Raw genomic sequence first — 20,079 nt, 5'->3', positions numbered from 1 at the left:
GTTTAATTTGGGTGTGTTTGTGTGTATATGCACATATACACAAATATACATACAAGTATACAAAATCTGAATAAAAATATATTTATGTAAAGTAAATATTTTTTAATTGTGCATTCCATAGCAGAAACACTTTTATTAGCCTGTAGGTTTGTGTCTTTATTTTAAGGGTGGACCCTTTTAATTTTTAGTCACATGCACTGTATGAATTTTAGCTTCCACACTGATATTCTAAGTTAGTTTTGTGCACTCTTTCCATAATATGCTTTTTTTTTTTTTTAAGGTTAATTACGTTGTGGAGCTATATATTGGATTCAGAATATGTAGAATCAGTGGTGACAGGGTTATAAAAAAAGCAGATCTCACCAGTAGGTCTGAATGGCAGATTTCTTTAAAAAAGCAAAATACAAAACACAGTTGACAGTTCCAAATTCTGCTTATGTCTACTGTTGCAAAATCAGCTATGTTCCTTTGAAAATAAGCCTGACAGAATTCAGTGTAAAATGGAGACTGATTCAGTGTAAGGCTGGCTAATGTGTTAAATGAATTTTGAAGAAGCCCTATTATGTACACTTCATTTTTGTTAAAGTAGTTTTAACTCAAAATTACACTTTTAGAGTTCAAAAGCATACTTATTCCCTGATAGTGCGCCTTACATAGATAATTTGAATATTTTGCGTATTTCCCTAACATTTTGATTCTCAAACCCAATACATTTTATGTTGTTCATCAGGATACTCTGTATTTAATTCAAGCATCTTCCATGGCATATTTATGCTTAGTTTGTTAAGGCTTTGTATCTTTAATTGCTCTAATTCTTTAGAGCACAAGATTTGAGTCTTTGTCCTTGTTCATCCTGATCACTTTTACTTTCCTTGTTTTCCATGGAAGCTGCAGGAGAGTATGAGTATTTATTTTAAAATTCTAGTCAATATCAGAAGTTTTGCATGTATGAAAATGACATCCTATATATGATTATGTTCTTAAGCCAGCAAAGTTCTTCATCAGGTAAAACTGATCTATCAGAAAAAAGTCCTTTTCTTGGTACTACTTATTTCTTAACAAAACCAAAAAAAAAACCCCAAACCAAATAAATTATAAGTTACATTTCCAAAATACTGTTTTGTATCTGTAGGTTGTATTTTCAGTAGAAGACTCTCTCAGGTAATGTTTCTGTGATCATAGTTGAACAGCAAAGTAACTTTTTCTTTTTTAAAGCATTGTATGTAAGGGAAGGTGGCCTTCACTAGATACTTTTATATATATATATATATACACATTCATATGCACTAATCAAATTCATGTGTATCTTAATATTTTCAAGTATTGTCTGAATTCTCAGAAACAGATGAAAAATGTCTTGTATAATATTTTTAGTGTGCCATCATTGTAAATATTTTAATATTTTATTTTAGCCAGAAAGTGAAATTTCCACCACAGTAGAAGATTACAGTTCTGAGGTAAGACTGACGTAATGCTTTTCCTAACTTCTTTTACATGTTTACTGCAATGCTGTGCGTTGTTTCCTACAAATAAAAAGGAAAGAAAGAGCAGATGTGCTGTAGACAAAGCTGTTGCATGTCATTACTGGTCTGATTAATGTACCATTAAAGCAAACACTATGTCAACTACATCGTGGGATGGCAACTATAATCAACATTGCAGTAGATAATGAACTGTTGTTGTAACGATGTCATCATTATGGTTGTATTAATGCTTTGTGTTGCCATAGGAGTTGTGGCTGTGCATAATTTCTACTAATTTTCTGTGGGAAACTATTTAACAAGTTGATTATGTTTTGATGAGTTCCAAAGCAGCTGCTGCTCTGTAACTGGCTGGGCATCAGTCTGCTGGTGTAAGGTGGTGAGGGATTGCCTTTGCATCCCTTATTATTTGGGGGTTTTGTATTGTTTTCTTTCATTTGTTAAGCTCTCTTTATCTTGACCTGTGAACTTTTCTTGCTTTTGCCCTTCTGAGTTTCTCCTCCATCCTGCTGGTGAGGGAGTGACTGGGGGTCAGCGTGGGGAGCTGAATTGCCAGACAGGGTCACCACACCTCATATTAGCATCTACTACTCATCTATGCCATGTCAAAAGGTCATAGCATATATGGGACTTTGGTCTTGCCAAATAAAACTGTTTATTATAAAAACCAGCAAACTATCTCATGCAAAGATGTGGGTCAAGAACATGAAATAGCCATGGAATATCTGAACATAGTGAATATTGTTCTAGTTTAAAAAAATAATTTTTATGCCTAAACCAATCACTTTCTGTAGTGACAGTGTGGGTTTGTTTTGCAGATCTCTGTGCTAAATTCTTCTGTAAAACACACCCGAAAATCTTAAACTTGACAAGAGGGGATGAAGTAACCAAATATGTCTCAGTTGCTGAAGTAAATTTGGTGTAGAATGCTTTGTTCCTGTCTTGATTTAGCCTTTTGTAAGAGAAGGTGACTACGCATTTCCATACTAGTATTATAGGTGCCTATTGTGAAAACTGAGGGCATATACACACTAGACAATGTGTCCCCAACCTGGTGCACTGCATGGTGCAAAAGTAAAATCATTATCACAGTGGGCAGTGTAGACATTCCCTGAAAACTGGAACTTTTCTTTCCCAACTTAAATGCTCTGTCTCCACTTGCACCTTCTTCCAGCCTATTTGCTTGACCAACCCTGTGTCTGTTTTCTATCCCCTAGGTTTTCGTAAATTTTTCCATTCTCTCCAGTAGCTCCTGTCAGTCTTTTCAGCTTCCCTTCCCCATTCCCTTTTTCCCTGTGCTTGGTTTCTTAGCTCAGTCGTACAGGCTTTTTCAGCCTGTTTCTAATATTCCTTTTCCTCAGTCATTCTGAAGACTTTACCAGCCTTTCCAACTTCATCCAAGTGTTTTTCCTTCTTTCTTCTTTTATATTGTTTTCTCTCTTCCTTGAAAACTTCTCTTTTATTCTCTCTTCTTATGTTGGGATCCTCCTAATGATCAGCTCAACTTGTCCTAGATGAAAGCATTAGTTTTTCTTTCCAACCTCTCTTATCAAATCCCAATTACAGTTTCCTCCATAGGTTTTGTCTCGGCCTTTTTAGTTGAATTCTTTTTCCTGCCCCTCTCCTCCCCAGTTTGACTCTTTCTCTCCCATTTTTTCCCCCCTGTCCTTGTTTTTAACCGGTGTCACTTTCTTCAGGTATGTTGAGGAAAAAAAAGCATTTGTGAATACAGCAAAACATTCCCTCACATTCATTACTGGCTGCTTTCAAATACAGAATACTGACCCACTGACCCATATGGTCTGGTCAGTTGTGATCCGTCTTATGGCATGTGGTTTTGTGATGCAGTTTAACCCAAAGGAAAAAAAAAAACGAACAACTGAGACCAGCACCTTTGGAGTCAGATTCCAGTCCAGCTGCTGGAGAATGCTGTAAATGAAAGAAAGAAAAAAGGTTTTTATGGAGGGGTGGTTGCAGGGTGTTGAAGTAAACTACCCGGGTGGGGGTGGGGGGGTGGAGGGGTATATATTTAAAGACTTAATATTTTTCATAGGTAAAATGTGGTTTATTTTGTCCAAAGAATTGAAGTAGCAAAGAACAAAAAGAATCTGAGTTAGCTTAATGTATGGTAAGATGATAAGGCAGTATGTGCACAGTTTGCCATTGAGAGTGTAGCAAATACACTTTTGAACAAGTGTTATGACCTTACTGCACCTTTTCAGACTATGCATTACAATGGTATGTGATTACTATTAAATGGAATATGCAGTATGTAAAGAATGAACCCTTGAAAACAGTTGACAATGTCATTGATGTTCATGTATTTTTATAAGTAAGAGGTATTTTTTATATATATATATATATATATAAATATGACTAAGAAATTTTGACCACTTCTGAGGTTGTAGGAAGCAGTGTTGGAGCTTGATCACAAAAGTTCAAGAAACACAACTTTGCAGAAGGAGACACAATACAGAAAAGATGGACAGTGCTTCATGGGAATTGTGGATATGTTATGGTTCTGAGTGGTCTGGTGTTGGTATCAGTCGGATATCAGTTTTCACATCTAAACACTTAACTTTATCCTGCTTCATTCTTCAAAGATTTCTGTAGGTGTCTACAGAGTATATTAGGGATCAATTTTCCAGATACTAAAAACAGTAGAATTACAGCTGGATTGCCTTCTGAATGTGCTTTTTAAAAAATTGCAGATTTCCTCAAAAATGCAATGACAGATGCATTTCTAGGTGCTCTTTATTATCATTCCTTCAGAAAGACTTTTTACCTCCTCAAGAGTTACTTTCTAAGACATAAGTAGGCAACACAAAACTTGTGAATAGTAGCATGATACTTGATCTGTTGAAGAACAGATTCAAGTGGTGAGAGCTGCTGTCCTTAATGAGCTCTTCTTCATTCCAGTTCATTACAGTTGATTGGTATCTGCAGTGAGGAAACCACATGCTTAGGAATGCATATATTTTAGGAACTGAATTTTCAATACGTTTCATGGTAGCTGTAATGTTACTTTTATTACTAAAAGCTATACTTAATGACCATCCTGTGAATAAAGTGTTCTGAAGCCTTTTTTAGTTGAAGAAGATGAGAATAACTTTATTTTTTTTTTCTGTAATAGCACAGTTACAAAGTTGTATGAAATCTTGAGCTTACCTTTTTTCAGATACATGCCCTCCTTTTTGGAGTACTAAGAACATATTCATAGAAACGTAGACCCCATAGACTTAAATGTAGTTATGACTAGCTATTTAAGGTTGTGGTCTAAACTCAGAACTAAGTGAAGTTGGGCTTTTTCCAACAGCTAAAATTTTTAGGGTTTTTTTTATAACTGTGTAAGGTAGAATTGCCCATTTTCCGTATGCCTCAATTTTACAGTGCAACTGGAAAACTGTTCCACCTGATTCTTTTGTTTGTTCTTCTCTTATTGACTCTCTTACCAGCTTGCAAAATGTACTTCTGAAAAGATAGTCAATATGAAGTTTACAAAGAAGGGGATTTTTTTAAATGTTAATGAAATTCTATACCTGAACCTTAACCACTATGTAAAGAAATCTTCTCTTGTGTGCTATTAATACACAGAAAAAAATACTAAGCCAGGATATTTTAAAAAGACATCAGTTGTTATCCTTCAGAAGTTACTAATTTTAGTTACATGACTGTAATTGTTTTCATTACATACTGAAAGTGGTTTTAATTTATGGATTGTACTCCTCCCTCTTCCCCCAAAAAACCACCAAAAACAAACACACAAAAAAAAAAACCAAAACCACATACCCCAGCAAAACCAAAATAAACAAACCCCACCAAACAGAACTGAAATTCATTTTCCCAAGTTGTCCTAATTGTTAATTTTACCTAAGTTTTATATAGTCTGTTGTGACATAAGCAGAAAATTGAGAAGATGCTGAGAACATTGACAGGTGTTGTTGGCGGTCTAAGTATTAATTTTTGTGAAGGAATAAAAGGGGGGGGACGACGACAATGACATGGGGCAAAACAGAAGGTAATATTATTAGTCCATTCCAGATACTGCTGTATGTTTCTACTACCAAATCAAAGCAATTTTTAAATCGGTGTTTGAACAGTAGATTTATGGGAGCTTGAATTTTCTATTTATAAAGGAAAATCTCTGTAGTATTGGCATTAATGCCAATATATAATGTTACACATTATATATTAGTACTGATATTTCTGAGGTACAATTTCAGGTCTTCCAACGTCAAAGGAACATTAAAAGGAATACAGTGATTTCATAAATTTAATCCTGACCTCTGGTGGCAATTGTCGTGAGTTGCTGCCTTAATTCAGTGATGGAAGGTGGTTTTCATTACACTTCTCTGGAAGATTCATTTATCTTAAGCATATGTATTTACTGATACATAAGCATATGTATTTACTGATGCAATATAAATTATACCTTTATTTTTAGCTAATAGACCACAAATTATTTTTTACTTTGTATTAGTAATTTATATTTCTGTGAATTATTTTGAAAATACAAGCAAGGAAGAAAAGTCAGACAGAATGTCCTTTTAAGGACTTCCATAACTTTCATGTCTTTTATTCACTAAAGAAGTTGCTAATATGTATCTAATTTGTTGTTAAGTATAGCTTTTTATTACTCTTTGGTTTCTTTACACAATTGTATCCAGATCTCATGTTATTATTTGCTTCCATTACCTTAAAATGCTCTGCAGTTTGATTGTTTCTTTAAATGTTTAATTATTTTCTGGGGAGTGTAACTAAGCACATCAAAAGGCATTAAGGCATAAGGACATTTCAGCATTAAAGGTAAATTGCAAAGTTTTAAAAGAAGAAACTATAAGAATCTGCATCAATAGTACTTACAGGCTTGCAGAAGACCTCTGTATGGTTAACCTCTGGGACCATGAGACAAAACGCAGATGTCCAGTGGGCCTTGTCTAATTACCTCGTAACACAATATTGCAGACAAGTGAACAATTAATTTGAAACCAAGATGTTTTGGAGCTAATAACTCAGCCCCAACTCTTTGTCTGCTCTGACACAGCAGAATTTTTGTCATGCCAGTAGTTGCAAGGCTCCTCGTGAGGCTCCCTTCAGCACAGCGCCTTGCTGCAGTGGCCTGACTGCTTTTTCCATAGATTAGAGTGCAGTTTGTTGTCTTATCATGTTTCAACTTGCACTGTACCAGGAGGCATAAGGCATTTGAAAGGAGAAGGTATTAGATGAGAAACAGCGTGGACTACCGTGTTACTGTGGTTCTCTTTCTGTGATGTCTAAGAGCTCCTGTGAAATAAGGCAGGATTTATGAAGTTCCAGACAGTTGTCTTGAATGTAGAATTCCTTTTATGAATAAAAAGTCTTTTGTGGAAATTTCAGCTGCTGAGAAGTCTGGAACATCTAATGAGATAAGGCTTTTATGTCTTTCCTAGTACCTCTTGTTGTAGAGCATCTAAGAGTCTGATTGTTGCACACAGAAATCATTCACAGGAAGAGAGGAGCATGTCCACTGGGATAGATGACAAGAATTATACACTACATCTTAATCAATTAAGCCTAAATAAAATGGGAGTTAAAAGGAAAAGAACTATTTCATAATAGAGTTTCTTTTAATCTAATTGTGTTATTATTCTGGGACGTGCACCAAAATCTGAATAAAGACATTGATGCCAGGCACTGTGTAGAAACTTGTATGCCTGAATGTGGGGCGAACATCTGGCAATACACAAGTGATGTGCAGTGCCTCTATAAGCAGCCTGCTTTTTGCTGCAATTTTTTTTTCAATTCTTTCTAAAATAAGGTATTAGTCTGTCTGTGGTGTTTTCCTTTTTACTGAGGAGGTCGGGAATTGAAAGGGCATTGTGTCAGCTCTGCAAATTCTTGTCTAATGCAGGTTTATTCAGTCTCTTAATACAAACTCAATGACTATATTGATCCCATTTATGACAGTGTAGTTACTGATTTGGTCAGGCATCTTAGTCCTTTGTAAATGAGCCTTGGTCTGGACTATGGCAGATATCTGAGCAGTATAGCTTCTTATTTTGATGCAAATGTAGTGTTTGGGTTTGAAATGCTATGATGCCTTTTCCATCTCTAGTACCATTATTTTTCTTTCAGGCTCTGATGTAATAAAGAGCTCTGAGGGGAAATACAGCTGTTCTTGCTTTTTTCATTTTAAAACATCGGTCTGCTGTTTTAAAAGCTTGCCTGCCTGTCTTGTGGTTGTTCACAAGTACACAGCATGTTATTTTCATTTGATTTGGATTTTTGTGATTTTTAAGCTGTAATTGCTACTTTGGCTTGTACTTTTGGAGATTGATGCCTATTTGTCTGTACAATCTATAGAACCAAAATTCTTATAGGAACTGAACGGGGTTGCAGTGCTAGGTGAGTGAAAGAGGATTTTTTTCAAATATCTTATATTGAATATATAATTTCTGTTCTTTTTCAATTTTTAAGGAATTCCTTCACATTGAATGTAAGAGTCTATGATACTGTCTTTCATCTACTATTGAGAGATTGGTGACTTTCAGAGCAAATCTTGAGGTGTATAAATATATTTCAGAAGCATAAATATGTTTAGTAATATATAGAAATAGTAAACAATTTAAGATGCAATAATACTGCATTTTAATAATTTTAAGTATAAAGCTTTGCATTGACCTTTAAATCTGAATACCTTTGTTTAATCTAGATGTTTGAATTGGTAATATGTTTTTTGTTCTTAGATAGTAGTGTTTATTTTCGCAGTTTGAAGTGTTTTACCTGTTACCTATGCTTACTTTGATGCAATTTACAGTATATAAAGCTATTCTGTATTTCAAATTGAATAAATTTTTGTTGCATAAAATTCCAGTGAGTCTGCAGAAATCACCGTATAAGACTCAAATGAATGGAAAACAGAAATCAAGCTTTATTTCAGATAATAATGTATTTAGAAATTGTCTTTACACAGGTAAATGGTTGCAGTTTTATGACAAGAACAGCTATACCTGCAGACTTAATCAGGGTACAGTACTGCAAATTGAATCATAATACTAATGATGAATACTAAAAACATTAGTTTGTTTTAAGCAAAAACTGTGTTGCTGACTAATACTTTATTTTCCATGCTGTGCTATGCATCTGCAGTTTGCTATATATTGATAGCGTGTATTGTTAAACTTGAAATGCCAAACAATTTATTACTTCTGTTAAGGCTAAGATTATGAAACAACTTGCAGAAATGCTTTATGTTGGTGCTTTCAAGGTGTGAATTATACTAACAAAGGAGGTTACTATGGCAATAAGGTCTGCGATGCTGTATTGTATGTTAATGTTCTAAGGTGGCATTTGATACTGAATTTGATATTTGAGTTTACTTACTGTGATAAAGCATAAAAAATGGCATGTTAAGGAACTTGGATTGATTTAGGAAGAAGACTTTGGAGTTGGAGAGATTTGTTCTGAGCATGGAATGCAGCACTCTCACACGCAGCTAGAGGTGATGGAGAATGAATTGGCTGGGAAACAACAAGAGGTTGAAGAGCTAAACAAAGAGCTAGAAGAAATGAGGGCAGCATATGGTACAGAAGGATTGCAACAGGTATAATTACCTTATGTTGCTTTCTACTTGCTACTCGGTTACATGTAAAAATGCAAAACATCACCTGAAAGAGTTCACACTTAATGGTAGCTGTTCAGAATGCAGTCAGTGTGTGATAGAGAATTACACATAATTTGTGTCAATCACATACCATGCACTCTGTTGCTTTGCATGGCATTTCCACTGTGTGGTGTTTTTCTCTGTAATATATGACTGAAATTCCAGTCTTCTTTCCAGTGACTTTCTTCTGATCGGGCATGGAAAGACTTTTCTTCAAGAAAAGCCCTAATTCTTCACTAGTTGTGCAAACACTGCATTTTTTTTTAATACCTTCCTCCAAGGTCAGAAACCCCCCAGGTTTTACTTCCCAAAGAATGACATAACTGAGTTGAACCTTGAACCAAAAAGGTGTTTGTGTGTCAGACTTCACAGTCTGAAATACAAGGCAACTGTGTCAGAATTTTTTAATAAACATCCAGTAACTTTAGATTACAAGAAGGTATTTCTTACTTTAGAAATACCATTGAAATTTAAAAATGGGTTTTAAAGTGAAGACTATTCTTCCAGTTTAAGCAAGTGTTGCAATGCACTGAAGCTAATGCTTTATCATGCTTCATATCTTGCTTATGTCTATCTTTCAATTTGGATTCAGGTCATGTCATTGTGGTTTTTCTGTGTTTTTTTGCAAAGTACTATAGAAATCAAAAATTGTTCTGCTGTTCAGTCATTTTCACTGTTGTTATTGCATGGTTTCAGTTTTTTCTGCTTTCATTTGTATTTTATCTGTGAAAATGGATGACATGTTTTCCGCCATACTAGAGTGATCTTTAAGTGGTTGCTCTGGAGGAGGTGATTTATTGTTCCTTTGTCAATTGATGAATTTCTGGTGTTGCATTTTAAGTCAAGCTTAACTTCTGATTTCTGTGTCTTGTATCTGTTGTACTAAACATAATAGTCATAATTATAGCCTAATAAATAACATAAACATAATTCTAGATTCCACAATCGTAGCTAATGTTTTTCCTGAAAAAGCTAAAATTGAAAATGTTTGCATTTTTTTAATGTCTGATTACTATTTTAAAAATAAATTAAAAATAAATTAAAACAAAACAGGCTGTGGTGCAATAACACTACAATATTTGCAGCATATTTTTGGATGGTGATGGTACAGTGCATAATATCTCAGTTGAGAAATGTTTATGGTTTATGTTTCAGAAGACACAAAAGGATTTTAAATAGAGAGTGCAAAAGATGTGTTGTGTGCTTTAGTTCTGCCTGTTTGGTAAAAGGATTGAATTAAAAAAATTGAAAATTACCGTATAACAATGTGTGGATTGGAACACATAAATTTAATTAATCAGTTTCATTGGACAGATGTAAAAGGGAAGGTATGACACACGTAAGCGTCTGATCCATTCCTAATTTTCTCTGTTATAACAAGCATCTAGTATTACCACTAAGTCCATGCTTTTAAAGTAGGAGGTCACTGCAGTGTTCTGGGAAGAAATTTAAAAAAAATCATCAGATTCTTTGCATAGTTTGGCTTGTTTTAGCAACTTCTGTTTTGTATATCCCATTAAATATTGTCCTTGTCCTCTCAATCGGTAAACATTTTCTGGAAGCATTATAATTTTAACTTCAGGACTCAGGATATAACCTGGGTAAAGTTCTTTGTAGGGGCATTGTAAACAAAACTGTTACAGAAGGTGAGTGATGGACTGAGACATTTGCAATACATAGAGATGAAGTTTCCACTAGCTTTAACAGAGTTCAGATTGGCAAAGTGACTTTAAATTAATGTGTCTATATAATTGCACATGAAAATAGGCCCAACTAATATTGTAGAATTTCTGACTGCATGAGTGTAATGCTACAAAAAAATAAAACACTTGCAAAGGATTTTTCCTGTACTTTTATCATTGCTTCATCAATTCCAAAAGTTTAAACTATTAAGTTCACTGTAACAGTTTTGCAGCTTGAGCTGGTTTTCTCATGTAGTTATGAATAATTTCTCCGTGTTCACAATGTGGGATACTGCCTTGTATCTATTTAGTATGATGAATGCATTTATTGCATTCTTGGTGAGAGATGAATGTACATGAGTAGTTGTACAAAACTGCTGAAACACTATGAATAGATACTCTGGATTCATTTATGTTGGTTTGCTTATGTGGCAACACTTTTTAGTTTACATATTTAACTAATCCTCTTAAAGGTTCAGATTCTGTTCTTTCATAAATATAGTTTATGGAGAGGTCATATATTGTTAAATGAGGGGAAAACTCTGTTTCTGAAATATTTATAAATAGAATTTGTGAGTGTAGGGGGAATGGAAATATGCTCTAGTACGTTTGTGCGACTTCTTTTAAATGGAGAGGTTAGGGCATATTCTTACTTAGCTAGAATAAGTTAGTTCTGTTTGGGTGGGGTTTTTGTGGCTTTGATGTGTACTAATAGTTTAAATATTGACTTTTGTAGCTGCAGGAATTTGAAGCTGCTATCAAAAAAAGAGATGACATTATCACTCAGCTCACTACTAACCTACAGCAGGCACGGAAAGAAAAGGATGAAACTATGAGGGAATTCTTGGAGCTTACTGAACAAAGTCAAAAACTGCAAATTCAGTTTCAGCATGTAAGTTACAGGACTACAAATAGTTTCTGGGGGTTTGAAAATCAGTGTCACTTGGGAGGGTCCATAAATGGCTACTTCCTGCAGAAACAGAAATTTCTGTGCATTCCTTTAAGAATTGGGTCTCTTAGTTCAGATCAGCAGTTACTTTACTGGCCCTACAGCTGTCATTATAATACCTGCTTTATTGTATTAATTCACTATAAAATAATGAAGATTAGTCTTGTATGTAGTAATTGCTTCTGGTAAGCGCTGGATGATAGCAGTTATCTTAAGGAAGAGCACTTGTGTAATTAGTTCTCAGAGCTTTGAGCAGAAATCCACCCTGTTCCCTTTGAAATTAAAGCAGTCAGCCATCAACTTTGGTGGGCCATCATTTCGTGCTCCAGTCCTTCCTATATTTTTAGGTAAAACCTGCCTCTTGCAGTGTTATTAGAAGGTAGTTTAAATACCACAGTTAAGTTTCAGAGAAGGATTTATTCTAGAAAACACTGGTGTTTGACATGCTGTGGACACTTAATCTGTGACTAAAGTTTATAGTGTTGTAGTTGAATATTATTTTATGCTGATTAAGCACTTTATATAGCTTTTTTTGAACTGCAAGTGTGTTGTATTCTGACATCTGAGTATTTACTATTAAAAATCTGATTTTGAGGACAGCACTTAGAACTAGTTTATACTTAGAAATGTTTCTGAGGCACTGCTGTCCTGTGCTAGCTCACCATAAAACATTTCAATATTAAGTATTTTCCATTGGTTGGCCATCCCAAAAGAAAAAGTATATTTCAGTTCCTCCTAAAAGAACTTACAAAATGTTGTGATAGTTTATATGTAGTGTAAGCTGTTTCTGGAAAACTTGATATACGTTATGTTTGGGTTTTTTTAACATTTAAGTTGCAGGCAAGTGAAGCCCTAAGGAACACCAGCCATAGTTGCACAGCTGCTGATTTATTGCAAGCCAAGCAACAGATAATATCACATCAGCAACAGCTAGAAGAACAAGAATATCTGCTGAAGAATTATCAAAAAAAGAATGAAGAATTTGAACTGCAGATTACGCATCTTCGAGACAAAATCACCACATATGAAGTGGTATGTGCCTTACTAGAAAGATCTCTCTTCCTAGTCTGTCTTTCTTTTCAGGATTTTGTGGTTCCATTGAAATGGAAGGGCCAAAGCAGAGATTGTGAATGTGCAGCATATAATGCATACAAGGATCCCAAGTTTTTAAGACTGGTTCTGTCAACTGGCATTTAATATGTATATTATTTAAAACTGATTTTTTTATATCACTAGTATTTATTGTGTTTTAAAAACCGCAGAAATATTTACAACAAATTATGAAACTATATTGTGTATTAGAATGCCCTCATGAAACTACATTATTTTCATTTTTTTCCCTAACAAAATAACCTGCTTGAACAATCTTTTCTCTTAAGGAAAGAATGAATTATTTTCTTCGTATTCCTTTTTTTTTAATTATCCTTTATGGAAAATATCTTAAATCATAGAATCAATTTGGTTGGCAAAGACCTTTGAGATCATCAAGTCCAACTATTACCTCAGGATTGCCAAGACCCACGACTAAACCATATCACTGAGGGATAGTGACTAAAAAAATTGTCATTAACAGTGACAAGAGACAAAACTTTCAGTAGGTTGTGGCACTTTTTAAATTTTGTTTTAAGTAACAGAGCACAACTGGAAAAAATAGATGTGATTATTTTCTTTTTGACTTTTTTTTTTTGAGGGATGAGGGCAGGGGGGCAGGGATTGTCCCTTATTCCAAAGGTACAGAAAAACTCCAAATGAGATCAACAAATATTTATACTTACTTTTTATAAATGTTCACTAGGCTTCTAAAGAAAGTCATTGTATTCAAATGTCTTAAGTATAAGTGTTCATATATGTTCAGTTATCAAACTAAAAATAAGAACATGGGTTTGCTCATTTTTTAAAGGAAAAACGAAAGAATGAGGGAGAAGATTTAAGTAAACTACAAGAAAAAGAAGCATTAGTTGAAGAGCTGGAAGCAAAACTTGGAGAAGAAGAAAAAAAATCATTTCAGCTCAAGGAAAAATTATCAGATGTCAGTAAATTACTTGAAGAATCAAAAGAACAGATTTCTCTAAAGATGCAGGAGATAAATAATATGAGAGCTGAACTTACTACCTACAAACAGAAAGAAAGACAATGTTCTGATGAAATAAAACAGTTAATGGGAACTGTGGAAGAATTGCAGAAACGATGTTACAAAGATAGCCAGTCTGAAGCTGACATTGTGCAAAGAATGGAATTAGAAACACAAAGGAAACTGGCACAACTTCAGGCTGAATTAGATGAAATGCATGGCCAGCAGATTGTACAAATGAAGCAAGAATTAATTAAGCAACATGCAATGGAAATGGAACAGCGTCTTTCACAACAAAAGGTAGAATTGGAAAAAACTTCAAGCCTGTGTTTGAATGAGAATGTTAATAAAGATCAAATGCATTTAATGACTATTAAAATTAATGAAATGAATGTAAAATTGCAAGATGCTGATAATGAAAGGAAAAGAATAAAGCAAGAATTGTCGCAACAGATGGAAGTCATTTCAGCAGAGAGGTCTCTTCAGCAAACTAAAATTGAAGATCTTCTCCAAGAACTGAATTTTTCAAGAGAGCAGGTTCAAAGAGCCAAACAAAATATAGTGGATATGGAATGTAAATTAAATGAAGCCGAAAAACACCAGTTTATGATTGAAGATTTGAAAACTCAGCTGGCTTCTGCCTCTGAATTTAGGAAGGAATTGGAATTAAAACATGAGGCAGAAGTCACAAATTACAAAATAAAACTTGAAATGCTGGAAAGAGAGAAGGATGCAGTTTTGGACAGGATGGCAGAATCTCAAGAAGCAGAATTGGAGAGACTGAGAACAAAGCTTCTGTTTAGTCATGAAGAGGAACTTTCCAGACTTAAAGAAGATTTACAAAAAGACCACATGATCAACATGGAAAGCCTTAAAGATAACTTAAATATGCATCATAAGGAGCAGTTAGATGAGATCCAAAATGAAATGAGTCGAAAGATAAAAGCTGTGCAATATGAAAATGACAACTTGCTCACCAAGCAAAATCAGTTGATACTAGAGATCTCAAACCTTAAAGATCTACAGCAGTCTGTTGTAAATTCTAAATGTGAAGAAATGACACTTAAAATCCATGAGATGCAGAATGAGATTGAAGTGCTTAGGCAAGAGGAAAAAGAAAAAGGTACCCTTGAACAAGAAATTCAGGAGTTGCAGCTGAAAACTGAGTTGATGCAGGAACAAATGAGGGAGAGAGAAGATAGCCTTCAAAAAAAATGTTCTGAACTTGAAACACAAAATAGCCTTCTTAAGGGGGAAAATAAAACTCTGGAAGACAAATTAAAAGGCATGTTGATAGTCTCTGAAGAGAATGTTATTTTTAACAGTGTTAGCTCTAATTCAGAAATTTTGGACTTACAAAAAAGAATAGAAAAGCTGATTACTGAAAATGAGCAACTTAAAAACCAAAACAGTCAACTCCAAGAAGATAGTGAAAGGCAGAAGAGTGCCTTTGCATTTACTGAGAAAAAACTTGAAGCTAGTTATAAAGAGCTGCAGAAAGAATGTGCTACTCTTCTGAAGGCAAAAACTGAGTTAGAAGAGGATAAGAAAAAGCAGGAAGCTGAATACAAAATCAAACTCAAAGATTTGAATGAAAAACTTCACTATTTACAAAGCAATAGATCAGTTCTATCTAAAACTAAAACTTCTGGTTTTGAAGGGAGTAAAGAAATCAAGGTGTCTAGGGTAGACACATTTGAGGCTGGAGAATTTGTTGAGAAAGATGTGACAGAACTGATGGAAAAGCTTGAGGTTGCCCAGCATGAGAAACTGGAATTATCCCTGAGACTTTCCAGTCTCTCTGAACAGTTGAAGTCAAAACATAATGAAATTTGTCATTTAAATGAAAAAGTTAAATCCTTAAAAGATGAGAAAGAACAAGTTCTAGCAAAATGTAAAGAACTAGAAGTCATAATTAGCCATGCTCAGAGAGAAAATAGTAGTAGTAATTTTCCTAAGACAAAACACTCTCAAGGAAAATCTCCAAAAACTTCTGCTCCAGCATCTGGAAGTAGAAGTAAAACTTCTGGTCCAAGGAATAAAGTGGATGAAGGAATAAAAGTAAGAGGAAATCTAGGTTCAGGTAAAGATATCAGTCGTGAAGTGACAAAAAGAAAGGAAGTTCAGCAAATGTTGAAACCGGAACAACAGTCTCTTGTAGAACATTTGCATGGGATGACAGACAGGCTGTCTGATGAAACATCGTTAATAGCTGTTACCCAGAGTGAAAATAATCTTCAGCAGCAGGTGGATGCCTTAAAATCAGAACAGGTATGTTACATAAAGCAGTGTAGAAAACAGTTTACCCATGAAAATTTGTAAGTACTTGCACTTGGAAATTTGCATCGTATTTTTCCTATTAGATATGCTTTACGTACAGGTGTATGGTCAAGTGTGTATGGTAACATGGCCAATGGTTGACAGTGGTTTACATGAATGACTGGAATGATAACCACAGTCAGTGTGTGTGAGGGTGCTTTTTCTTAACTGAAAGAAATATTCTTCCCTGAAAATTAAATCAGCTACAACAATAACAGGTAAGAAGATGTCTGGAGTACTTTGGACTTTGATGTAGCATTTAAGTTACTTGAGGTGAAGACTTACTCAGAACATTTTTTTTTTAATCTGTGATTAGGTTTTCAGTTCTCTAAGTACTCATTCAAATAATATAAAGATAGAAACTCTTGATTGCACCAGTCATTTTTTTATCAGTCTTGTGAAATACTCATCCCCATTTTCAAAACTTTTATCTATATGCAGTTTTCACTTCTTAAGACATGTATCTGTATGTGCGAGTGGGAAACGTGTGAAGGTACAAAGTTACACATATTGTGATTCTAACCAATCTGTGTTTTGCTGGAGAAATTTTGCTTGTAAGTTTTGGTATTGTAAATGAGTTGCAGGTAGTATTGAAAGAATTGTTGTGCTGGAATCCTAAATCTGGCTTTAAATTTATATACAGTGATGAAGTTGAATAGCATGGTGCAAGAGGTATGCAACTAAGGTTTCTGTAGAAATAGATGTTAACCAGTCTTCTACTTCCCCCCCCCCCCCCATGTTCTAAAAATCCACCCAACTGTGAACTGATACCACCACTGTCTAATTTTATGTTGTGTTGTAGTTCATTCATTTCCTAAGAAATAAAGTAAGCAAAGCCACACAGGAAACAGTTGTGAGGTTATAGAAAAGAGTTACAGCTGTATAATTTTGGGGGGGGGGGTGGGGGGGGTTGGGGGGGTTGGTTTGTTTGTTTGCTCTTTTATGAGGCTGGGATAACAGTCTTGCAATTTCCTGCCTTAGAACTAAAAAGTCATCATGGTCCAGAGGTGTCTAAAAACCTTTTCAAACTTGAACTCTAAATAGCTTATTATTGGCATATCCTAAACATGCTTAGCTTCGGAATAACATCCCCCAGAGTTCATACTAGAATGTTAGGAATGAATGTTTTTAAGGTCTGCTAACAGTCGTCCTTTTTTTTTCCTGTGTTTGGAGTGAACTTTCTTAACCTATGCTGTTCGTAGTGATACTTCTCTCACTTCATCTGGGTAAAATTTGTTGGATTTTTATTGCTGCAAAATAGGAATTGAAGCATATCGAGTTTTCTTGATTTTTAGTTTCTTTTTTATTTTAAGTTGAGGTTTCATACTGTTATGTTACAATTTGATTTTTCAAAACTGCATATATGTCTTTTTATTTAAAGACTGATTTACAGCTGCAGATGGAAGCACAGCGCATTTGCCTGTCTCTGGTTTATTCAGCTCATGTGGACCAGGTTCGTGAGCACTTGAAAGCAGAAAAAGAGACTGCACTTTGCAGTCTTAAAGAGGAGCTTGTACATAGTCATCTACAAGAGATGAATGATCTGAAAAAAATGCATCAGCTGGAGCTCCAGACCTTGAAAATTCAACAAGCAGGTAACTTGACCAAAATTATGGGAATGGGGCCTTTGATATGGAAAACAGTGTCTTTAAAGAAGCACATGTGCATGTAGCTGTCCAGTAAATCGTTTTTATGCTAAAGTGGTTTTGTACCAAATTGTTTACCCATTATAAGTAGTGTGTTACTCAGGGAGTATTTCCTATATCAGGAAATAGGAAGTATTACTACTCATGTTTTGCCATTTTGTATTAGGCGAATTAATCGTAAAGAACTATATAATAGATTCACCTTTAAGGTTGTATTCCTTACTGAAATAATAAGCAAATGCATCAGCAAAATGTTTTGGGGCTCTGTTCTCTCAGTTCTCTATTCTTTGAATTCCTGCATTGACTTCTATCCTACATTAAGTAAGATTCTACTACCTCTTGAAACTGTTTTGCATCTGTGAGCTTTTATGTTGTCGTGATGGCTTTCTATCCCTGCTTTTTCTGTGATCTCATGATTTGCCCTTGTGTGATTTTTTTTTTTTTGTCATAAGTTTTTTGTCCGCTAGTATGTTTCGATAAAGTTCAACCTTTGTAGAAGTCACGAATGCACAAAGCCACTTCTTTTCGCTTACTCCTCTTGAACATGCAGTTCTACCATAATAATTTAATAGATGTGATGGAACAGAAAGAATGGGAACAAAACACTATGCCTTTCTAAGAGCTGAAGAAGCAACCTCACCGAGGCAGGAAATTAGGCCTTTGAAAAGTTGTTGTTCATCTAGTGTTTAAAAATAATATGACTAATTTGTATTCATAGATGATGAAGTCAAATCTACACAAAGACTTATAGAAAAGCTAAATGAAGCTGTGACTGAGGAATGTTCTAGGCTTGCTCAGGTAAGACTTAACAAAAAGCCTTTTTTAGCATGGAAATTTTGAAAACGAAAAATTGCGTGTACAGTGAGTCATCCTATTTTCCTACATTTTTTTTAACAGGTTTTCATTGCAGCTTTTCTCTTTGCATTGGCCTCAAAGTAGACACTGATAAACCTGATCTTCCAAAATAACATTGCAAGGCTTTTGTTATTTTTTTCCTAAACTGTTTTATGTCCTTGTCCAGACAATTCTGCTGTTTTATACTTAATCTTCTATCTAACATTTGTCTTATATTTACAACTTCAGAAGTTGGGTTTTTTTTCCTTTCTATGTCTTCGGCTGTATGTTTTTGATTTAACAGTAGTCTGATGTCACACACATATTGATACACAGGGCATCACCCTCATGTTTGAAATAAGATAGTATTTTTTTTTCTTTGCAGGAGAATATCTTTTACAGACTTAAAAGTGCCTGAGAATCAGACAAAATTGCTCTCTATATTTTTTCAGTAAATCAGTGTTATTGTCAAGAATTGAAGCTTATTTTTAGTCTGTATTCCAATATCAGCTAGCAGTAATACTGTTTTCCCTGTCTATTGTAGAATACTAGTAATCAATGGCCCTTACAGGTACTTTTTGACCAAGAATCAAGTTACTTATTAAACTTACTTCTGGATAAATTAATCTGCTTCCATCATTCATTATAAGCCATGTTTTTCCAATCTTAAATATTTAAAATGGTTGGTTTTGGTGGTGTAGGGGTTCTTTCCTTCTTTGCTGGACCTTTTTCAACACCTTTCTGAAAACTGGGTAGCAGGACTTCTTTACTTGAGAGCCAGCATTGGAGAGATTATGCAGGACTCCGTGATAGCTGACAGAAAGAAGCAGCTGAATGACAGTCTTTGGCATTAGTTGTTTCACAGCTGTTAAAAACTCTGCCAATCATGATTCCATGTTGAGCTTTTGGAGAAATTATGATTTTACTTCTGAAGTTGAATTTGCTGTCTATTGAGACCCAAATGTTTACATAAAGAATCCCACTGTGTGCTCTAAGTAGGATGTTTCTTTTGAAGTATCATTTATCTTCAGAAATCATACGGATAAATCTTCTGTTTGTCTACGCAATGTAAGTATGGCAGCTATTCTGCTGGCCCATAGCACCAACAAAATGAGGCAGTCTGTTTATGACATACTTGAGTTTTCTTTTGCCATCCCCTTTTATCCTACTTGTTCAATACTTAAGAGCAAGAAGATTTGTAGTCTCTCCAAAGATACGAATTTCTGCTATAGGAAATCCTTCTAAATAAAATTGCACTGTATGAGGATGAGACATTTACAATGTAAATTTGCCTTCAGCATTAATCAAGGAGGCCTTTCACTGCCAGATTTTAATACTTGGCAGTTCCAAATTAAATAACAATTCCAAAATATATGTATATGTTTTTGCTGAAAAGTCTTTCCATACTTGTTTCTTTTATCAGGAGTTTTAAACATTGTCTAGGTTCTTATAACT

The 20,079-nt window shown here is 34.7% G+C and overlaps 1 protein-coding gene across 10 annotated transcripts in view; it reads left to right on the top strand.

Moving 5' to 3' along the window:
- AKAP9 (A-kinase anchoring protein 9) overlaps positions 1 to 20,079 on the top strand; it is a 111,469-nt gene that overhangs the window by 30,331 nt on the left and 61,059 nt on the right. For 7 of the 10 annotated variants that reach the window (XM_062605162.1, XM_062605157.1, XM_062605160.1 and 4 more), the window contains 8 exons: positions 1,413 to 1,457; positions 8,434 to 8,487; positions 8,893 to 9,063; positions 11,542 to 11,697; positions 12,589 to 12,786; positions 13,655 to 16,096; positions 17,526 to 17,739; positions 18,509 to 18,588. In XM_062605162.1, coding sequence (XP_062461146.1) covers positions 1,413 to 1,457; positions 8,434 to 8,487; positions 8,893 to 9,063; positions 11,542 to 11,697; positions 12,589 to 12,786; positions 13,655 to 16,096; positions 17,526 to 17,739; positions 18,509 to 18,588 — 3,360 coding nt within the window. The remainder of the gene's footprint in view (positions 1 to 1,412; positions 1,458 to 8,433; positions 8,488 to 8,892; positions 9,064 to 11,541; positions 11,698 to 12,588; positions 12,787 to 13,654; positions 16,097 to 17,525; positions 17,740 to 18,508; positions 18,589 to 20,079) is intronic. The other 3 variants (XM_062605159.1, XM_062605161.1, XM_062605163.1) reach the window with 3 other exon arrangements.

The sequence above is a fragment of the Pezoporus occidentalis genome, unplaced genomic scaffold (genome assembly GCF_034315485.1).
Source record: "Pezoporus occidentalis ecotype Australia unplaced genomic scaffold, CSIRO_AGI_Poc_V1 ctg9, whole genome shotgun sequence".
NCBI classification, from domain to species: domain Eukaryota; kingdom Metazoa; phylum Chordata; class Aves; order Psittaciformes; family Psittacidae; genus Pezoporus; species Pezoporus occidentalis.
Note: the sequence above shows the minus strand (reverse complement) of the source record. Positions and strands in the feature narration are given on the sequence as shown.